At 41.8% G+C, this 8,781-nt stretch overlaps 1 protein-coding gene and 1 long non-coding RNA gene across 8 annotated transcripts; both read right to left on the reverse strand.

The window, feature by feature from the left end:
• Positions 1-861: 861 nt before the first annotated feature.
• On the reverse strand, positions 862-2,952 carry cUnh6orf47 (chromosome Un C6orf47 homolog). The gene is made up of 2 exons (XM_080525218.1): positions 1,788-2,952; positions 862-1,113 (listed from the first exon to the last, which is right to left on the reverse strand). The coding sequence occupies exon 1, from the start codon at positions 2,769-2,771 to the stop codon at positions 1,806-1,808; it is 966 nt and encodes a 321-aa protein (XP_080381344.1). The 5' UTR covers positions 2,772-2,952; the 3' UTR covers positions 862-1,113; positions 1,788-1,805.
• Positions 2,953-4,367: 1,415 nt separating this feature from the next.
• Positions 4,368-8,554, reverse strand: LOC308152838. Of its 7 annotated transcripts, XR_013937348.1 has the most exons (13): positions 8,407-8,554; positions 8,152-8,215; positions 7,896-7,964; positions 7,495-7,553; positions 7,234-7,302; positions 6,907-6,959; positions 6,677-6,720; positions 6,416-6,474; positions 6,159-6,227; positions 5,520-5,816; positions 5,033-5,085; positions 4,803-4,846; positions 4,368-4,622 (listed from the first exon to the last, which is right to left on the reverse strand). It is a non-coding gene; the product is annotated as an uncharacterized lncRNA (long non-coding RNA). The 7 variants fall into 7 exon arrangements; XR_013937349.1 differs by having other exon boundaries at positions 6,159-6,474; XR_013937350.1 differs by having other exon boundaries at positions 6,677-6,959.
• Between the last annotated feature and the right edge of the window lie 227 nt (positions 8,555-8,781).

Here is an 8,781-nt window from a genome sequence, read left to right on the forward strand (position 1 = left end):
AGCACTTGTCTGGGGCATTGCCCTTTCTCATTACAAAAACATTTTTCTTATCAATACATGGAGAAACCATGGAATACAAACTTGACAAACACACATAAGGAGATAAAGGCAAATAGGAACTGTACACGCTTTCACTGTTGAAGGTCCCATTATAGTTATACAATAGGTGTAGTAGGCCTAAACCGTATGTGTGAAGGCTGCATGTTTTGCTACAATATAAAAATATCTAAAAAGGGGTCAATTTGAGAAATGTTCTTAAAAGCTTCAATGCAGGGGCACTATCCAACCACAATCCTTCACATGCATAGATCAAGTGCCTCATGAATTGCTGAAGAACACCTTGCAGGTAAACTATAATCTAATTGAGGTTCACTGTTGTGTATATGGGAGTGTGCAAAACTTGCTAGTGGGTTTAGTTTGTGATCTGGTTTTTGAGGCTGTGCATTTTAAAACAGAATAACAATACTGCAGAAATGTACACATTATATAATGCTCTTAACAATATAATAAACATGGAGAAAGACGGTTATAATATACTTAAGTACATGTCAAATTAGACTACTAGACATGCAGTATGATGGCACAGAAAAGGTACACAAAAAGGCAAAAACAGAATCCTATTTGTTTCCCAAAAAGAACATAGAAAGATTCTGCATATCGTAGTGTATTGCCTAGTGTATAGTACATTTTCAGAAAAAATAGAAGTCAAAAGGTGCTGGTATCTTAAATGGATCTTCAAAAACTCTGAACAAACATCATACCCCATAAAACCAGCACAACTAAATACAATGGATATTTAGTCATGTCTTTTTTGCTTCCATAATGAAACCCCATCTTTTTTCATTGTTTGTAACTGATTGTAGTCTCCAATAAATGTTATTTGAGACAGAAAGATGGAGGGAAGCAGGATAAATTAACAAACAAGCAAAACAGCCCAACTGTGCTGAAATATCAAAAGTGTAATCATCAACGTGACCTAAGTTTGTAGCGGATGTGCTTTGCCGTGGCTCCATTGATAGTGATAGTCGTTTGTAAGCTTCAAGTTCTCCCTGGGTTCAACGTGGTTCATGTGATTTTGTCTTTGCATTGGTAGGCTTACTTAACTTAGTTCTCCTGTGGAAAAATAGGGAAATGAACAGTTAGTAATACACTTACATTTCTAGGTCAAACTTTACACTAAGTTGCCTCTATACCTGTGTAGTAACTCACGTTACAAAACTGGTGTGATAGATCATAGAACATGTCAAATGTAAATGTAGAACAAGAGATATTACTTTGTAAATGCATAGTAAGAGTTGAGCAGTTTGTGTTACACAAGAGAAATAAGGAGTGTTAGGACACATAATGTTGACAGCATGACTCAGGTGAACACTTGTGCAGAGACTAAACTTTCACTTTAGTCTAAATGCAAGCTGTTTCTTATGGTTGTTATACATCCCTTCAGGCACATTAAATTGGTCCATTCAAACGTTCTCCCCACAGCAGTGCGCTCTGTGTTTGTGAGGACACAACATTCCTTTAGAGCCCTAGATATGTCATTAGTTCAAGCTGGTTTCACACCACTTGGAGAAGATTGCAGCTCCTTTTCTCTGGTTGCTTGTTAAAAATAGCTCCAAGCATGAGGCTGGGTTGATGCAGATGGGATAGAAGACGTGTCGTTCCACACTCACTCCCTCGTGAGTAAAGTGCTCAGTGAGTACACAGATAAAGGCACCAAACCAGTCAGGAGTAACGAAGGAAACATATAAAACAGAAGGAGGTTGGGAGGGGGAATAGAGAAAACTTACCGAAATATTAACTTTTATTCAAGGCAGGCACAATCTTTCGTATGGTGTCAGGTGCCTCTCTTCACGTTCCCCATGGTCTTTCATCTCCTCATCCTTCACCAAATCCTCCTCTTCTTTTTCCCCCTTTTCTTCCTCCGGCTCATCTCCCTCTCCCTCTCCTAGGATCACACTCTGGCGGACACTGACAGAGATGACAATCGCTTGCACAATGCCGTACACCAGAGCAAACTCCGGGAGATACTCCTGGATCACCCAGAGCAATCCTGCCATTCCAACAGTAGAGACCAAGAACATTGCCATTCCATGTAACCAAAGCTTTAGCGCGCCTTGGACCCCCAAAACCTCTAGAATCAACTTAGTAGGGGGGGACACCGTCCACAGGAAGCCCACCACAAGCAGGTCAAACAAGTGGCGGAGGAAGTTGAAGCAGATCTCATAGTGCTCCGGCACAATGTCCCCCTTCCAGGAGCGCGCAAAGAAACGGAAAGGCGATGACTGCTGGGAGGTTGGAGGCGTTGGAGAAGGTGGAGGGGTTCCATAGTCAGAATACTCCCCGTCCTGGTCAGAGTCCCATCCTCCCTGATTCCAACCGACACATTTCCTTTGCTTGAGCCCACCAGTCCCACTTGCTTTCGGCCAGAGAGAGTACGAGGACGGCACAATGTTATTCCACCATCTGGAGGCACGCTCTGCTTTGGCCTCAGTCTCCTGCTTCCCTGCGCAAAGATCTTCAATTTCCATGGGTTGGATTTTCTCCTCTGCCTCCCAGTACTCTTCTATCTGTTTTGTTTGGTCACTTTCCTTTTTCTGTCCTCCCCAAACCCAGGTTGTTAACCCTCTCAAGCCCCAGCTGCCTCTCATCTGCCCCTCCTCCGTAACAGGTTTGTCCCTCATGGCTGTATCTGACACTGCCTTGCTGGCCCAAGGTCGGTATGACAGGGCTGGACGCACCCACCCCCAAACCCGTCCCACTACAGCTGTCATGTATGCTCCCTTCGCCTGCCGCCTCCCTTAATTCTGTTAGGACTTCACACAGAAGGAGTTATTGTGGGATTAACTTGAATTGGTGTTGATTGTTTACAGCTGTACTGTAGGGTATCTACAAGTTTTGGCAGATTATGTTTTAAATATGATGAATAGACAAATCAAGTCAGACCTCACTGATTATTGCTATATCACAAGGAATGGGGGGGGGGGGGGGGGCACCTCACATCGACACACCTTTAGGGTGTTGTCACGAAAACAACCTAACCCTACCCACAAACCAACTACTAACAAGAACTCAATACTAACGCCCAAAGGGAAGATCCCTAAGTGAGATACTACATGCCTGACGACGAGATTCACCATTAACCTTCCTTTAACCGAAGCTCAATTAAAGGTTTCATATAAATAATTAGCTATATTTCAACAGACACAACCAAACTAGAACAAACATAAACTGGCTGACAATTTATAATACTTATCATTTATGGGCAGCTAACTTTAGTTACATGGTGAAAGCAGCGATGCCTGTGGCTGATCTCGTTTAGTGTTTCCTGAGTTCCTCGGATTGACAATAGTGATACCCCTTGTTTAACTGTGAGGACGGTCCCTCTTCCACTTCTTGGTCTACCTGTTAGGGTAGAAATAACGTCAGCAACGCCACAAACAAACATAGCAATGATAGCTAGCTGACTAGCCACAGCTGCTAACCTTGCCACACACATCACCTGGGCTGCGTTCGTAAATTCGCCCTGGAAATCTGATCAGCACTGATGGAATGCCTCTTGTCCAATCAAATTACCCGGTCCCTTTATGACGTTTAACCCAGTGTGCGCTCCGGCGTTCTAGGCGAATTTACGAACGCACCCGTAGGCAGCTAAACTGCTAGCGAACGTTAGCACTTCTATCAAGCAAGCAATTCCCTTATCTCTACGCTTAATACTTTATTATACACGTTTGATAAGAGGGTGACGCTAACATACGTATGCGGGTAGCTGACAGCGAACATAGCCAGGCTTGGCGCCCAGACTAACGCAGAAGTGAACTCACCGTGCAGGTTTGACAGTTGTGCTAGCAGCTAGTCAACCAACCTTAGCTCCAGCGTTCACTCTGTCCACGTACGTGCCGTTTTCTCAGCAGCCATCCACTGATATAGCTCCGACGTTTACGTGGCAAAAGCGTGAATTTACGCTCACTTTCAGACGCTATTTTACGGTTAGGTATACACGCTGTTCATCGATTCCAAAAACCGACCTCCACTCCCATTGCTGGTCACAAGTGAGTCAAACTATTGTTTCGGTGTGCAAGCATAAACTTGCACCTGACAGACGGAAACAGCCAAGATACTTCCGAGATCAGGAGAAAGGATGATACATTTGGAAAAGATGCGTTTATGTAAGCACGGCCATACGGCGACCGCAAGTAACCGACTAAGATAATTGTTTTGATGTGGTGGCAGCAAATCACTCCCACGCTCCTGGTTAAGTCAGAATGGCAGTTCGCAGGCCAAAGCTAATAAATGCCTTTATGCTACCAGGCACATGACAGCTTACTCATGCTGAATGGATAAACTCAGAAACATACCAAGGATGACAATTATATCTTTATTTTTTTTAAATACATCAAGCACAGTGACAATGGTTGATTGCACACACTTGAAACAATGGCAGGCACAAATCTGATGAGTCTGGTCACGTGGACAGGTTTATTTGGTCAGACTGGCACCTCCATCAAGTCTAGTCTTCAATAGGACAGCAATTTGATCAAAATCAAAATGTAGAATTCCAGTCGCCAAGAAAACTTCAATGCCATTTCTCCAGGAAATCCAGTCAGGACGCATGTAGGACAATCCTGAAATAAATAAAAACATGGTTAGCAGCAACCCAGAGACATGCCACTATTGGAACAGCTCAGCAATGTGGTCAGTGCACTGTGAAATAACCTCATGGTAAATCAGAGACTCTAGTCTAGTAAATCATCACTCCACAAGAACATCGCAGTACTGGACATTTTGCAATGAAAGATACTTACCAAGTGTTTCCTGTGTCACTCCTGCACCACAGCTCCTCTTAGTCCTAGAAAAGCAAAGTCACACTATAAACCACAACCAGGTAAAACCCACCAATGTTTAGACACAGTTCATGTGTAGTCAGTGCACTGTGAAAGAACTTCATGGTAAATCAGAGACTCTAGTCTAGTAATTCATCACCACACACCACTGCAACCTCTTGGATAAACATTCTGCACTAATCAGTTGATACCTTTTCATGCCTGGCTGTATGCTGCAGTCTGGAAATCCTTCAACAAGTCAAACCTTAAAAGAAAAACAAAAAATACATTAGTGAGTAGTAATTTCCCCCAGCATAAATGGATATTAAGAGTAAACAGGGCCATTAATTTAGTTACTCTTGACTTATTTTTACGCCAGTGTCTCAGTGCGCTGCGAGAGAGGTCTGCATTTTATATCAGTAGAACCGAAAATCGCATTCATCATCGACAACTGTACGGGGCCATCATTTCTAGACCACTACTGTTCTGAGAATTTCATTAATTAATATTTAATAAGTAATGCTTAGCATAGGGCCATCTTCAACAATGAGGCTGTAATCTCTAATCTACCAAGCATGGCAATGAAGCACAGAAAGAACTTCATGCTTTACTCAGACTAGTCTATGAAATCATTGCATACACCAGAACAGCCAAATTATTCTAAAAGGTGACTGAGTGACATGTACGGTAATAGCTTACCAAATATTGGGAAATTCAAGACCAAGAATCTCCTGCCCCTTAACCTAGAAAAGAACGACTTGAGTTAGCATCAAGTGGAATTTGTGGTTTTTGCATTGCGATGAAAGCCAGTATGCATTTTCAGTGCACTGTGAAATAACTTCATGTTTTATCAGAGACTCTAGTCTATGGATTCATCATTAATGCACACATTCCACTACTGCTGTTTAACTTGATTTGGCATATTCCTTACCCTCAAAACACCATATGGACTCAGTCAATACAGTCCACCAGTTTGATCCGATCAAGACCATTTTCCTAAAAAGACAGGCCAAAGCTCAGTTAGTGTCACTCAATACATTTAAGTCACATGCTTCAAGAAAGGAGTCAGTGTGGGTTCATTGCACTGTGAAATAGCTTAATGGGAAATCTTAGTGCATACAGCAATGTCCCCCAGCAGATAGATTAAGAGTAAACAGGGCCATTCATTTAGTTAATCTTAACATTCATTACACCAGTGTCTCAGTGCGCTGCGAGAGAAGTCTTCATTTTATATCAGTAGAACCAAATCGCATTCATCATCGACAACTGTATGGGGCCATAATTTCTAGACCACTACTGTTCTGAGAATTTTTGTAATATTTAATAAGTAATACTTACCATGGGGCCATCTTCTACAATGAGGCTGTAATCCCAGACTTCATTGCTCGGAATCTCCTGCCCCTTAACCTAGAAAAGAACGACTTGAGTTAGCATCAAGTGGAATTTGTGGTTTTTGCATTGAGATGAAAGCCAGTATGCATTTTCAGTGCACTGTGAAATAACTTCATGTTTTATCAGAGACTCTAGTCTATGGATTCATCATTAATGCACACATTCCACTACTGCTGTTTAACTTGATTTGGCATATTCCTTACCCTCAAAACACCATATGGACTCAACAGTCCACTAGTTTGATCCGATCAAGACCATTTTCCTAAAAAGACAGGCCAAAGCTCAGTTAGTGGATAAAAACACGGTTAGCAGCAACCCAGAGACATGCCACTATTGGAACAGCTCAGCTATGTGGTCAGTGCACTGTGAAATAACCTCATGGTAAATCAGAGACTCTAGTCTAGTAAATCATCACTCCACAAGAACATTGCAGTACTGGACATTTTGCAATGAAAGATACTTACCAAGTGTTTCCTGTGTCACTCCTGCACCACAGCTCCTCTTAGTCCTAGAAAAGCAAAGTCGCACTATAAACCACAACCAGGTAAAACCCACCAATGTTTAGACACAGTTCATGTGTAGTCAGTGCACTGTGAAAGAACTTCATGGTAAATCAGAGACTCTAGTCTAGTAATTCATCACCACACACCACTGCAACCTCTTGGATAAACATTCTGCACTTATCAGTTGATACCTTTTCATGCCTGGCTGTATGCTGCAGTCTGGAAATCCTTCAACAAGTCAAACCTTAAAAGAAAAACAAAAAATACATTAGTGAGTAGTCATTTCCCCCAGCATAAATGGATATTAAGAGTAAACAGGGCCATTAATTTAGTTACTCGTGACTTATTTTTACGCCAGTGTCTCAGTGCGCTGCGAGAGAGGTCTGCATTTTATATCAGTAGAACCGAAAATCGCATTCATCATAGACAACTGTATTATAAATATATATAGTATAGAAATCATCATTTCTAGACCACTACTGTTGTGAGAATTTTTTTAAATATTTAATAATGCTTACCATGGGGCCATCTTCTACAATGAGGCTGTAATCCCAGACTTCATTGCTCGGAATCTCCTGCCCCTTAACCTAGAAAAGAACGACGTGAGACTGTTAGCAACAAGTGGAATTTGTGGGTTTTGCATTGAGACGAAAGCCAGTATGCATTTTCAGTGCACTGTGAAATAACTTCATATTTTATCAGAGACTCTAGTCTATGGATTCATCATTAATGCACACATTCCACTACTGCTGTTTAACTTGATTTTGCATATTCCTTACCCTCAAAACACCATATGGACTCAACAGTCCACTAGTTTGATCCGATCAAGACCATTTTCCTAAAAAGACAGGCCAAAGCTCAGTTAGTGTCACTCAATACATTTAAGTCACATGCTTCAAGAAAGGAGTCAGTGTGGGTTCATTGCACTGTGAAATAGCTTAATGGGAAATCTTAGTGTATACAGCAATGTCCCCCAGCAGATAGATTAAGAGTAAACAGGGCCATTCATTTAGTTAATCTTAACATTCATTACACCAGTGTCTCAGTGCGCTGCGAGAGAAGTCTTCATTTTATATCAGTAGAACCAAATCGCATTCATCATCGACAACTGTATGGGGCCATAATTTCTAGACCACTACTGTTCTGAGAATTTTTGTAATATTTAATAAGTAATACTTACCATGGGGCCATCTTTTACAATGAGGCTGTAATCCCAGACTTCATTGCTCGGAATCTCCTGCCCCTTTATCTAGAAAAGAACGACTTGAGTTAGCATCAAGTGGAATTTGTGGTTTTTGCATTGCGATGAAAGCCAGTATGCATTTTCAGTGCACTGTGAAATAACTTCATGTTTTATCAGAGACTCTAGTCTATGGATTAATCATTAATGCACACATTCCACTACTGCTGTTTAACTTGATTTGCATATTCCTTACCCTCAAAAACACCATATGGACTCCATCAACAGTCCACTAGTTTGATCCGATCAAGACCATTTTCCTAAAAAGACAGGCCAAAGCTCAGTTAGTGTCACTCAATACATTTAAGTCACATGCTTCAAGAAAGGAGTGTCAGTGTGGGTTCATTGCACTGTGAAAGATTTAGACACCTCTCGGTTTGCCTTGGCTCTACACGTGCTGTGCATGCGTGGAGATCCGTGACTTTCTTTTCTAAGGAGTGGCTCAATTTACCTCGCCAACGAACTTCAGCCACGTCACTGTCGGCCAGGCCAACTTCGTAGATGCCGTCACTGTTTACAGTGTGATTTGTGATTGCAGGGTTTTCATTCTTTTTTTGGTCCATCTTTAGCTACCATTCCGTCTTCACCGTCACAGGCTCCAGAGCGAGACGTTGTTACAGAGGCCTAGAAGAAGCGCGTGCAGGGCTTTTATAGGGTTGGGTCCTTACTGCGCCATGGCTAGCAAACATACTGCCTGTCTGTGTTGTCAGGGCAATCTATCAATTCTTGATCATAATAGTCGGAAATCAAACCTAATTTAAATAATTTCACAGTAACTTACTCGATATTTTTCCAATGTTTAATAAGTCACACTCAGCCAGAATGA

This window comes from Nansenia antarctica (assembly GCF_963989245.1).
Source record: "Nansenia antarctica genome assembly, chromosome: 3".
Classification (NCBI taxonomy): Eukaryota; Metazoa; Chordata; class Actinopteri; order Argentiniformes; family Microstomatidae; genus Nansenia; species Nansenia antarctica.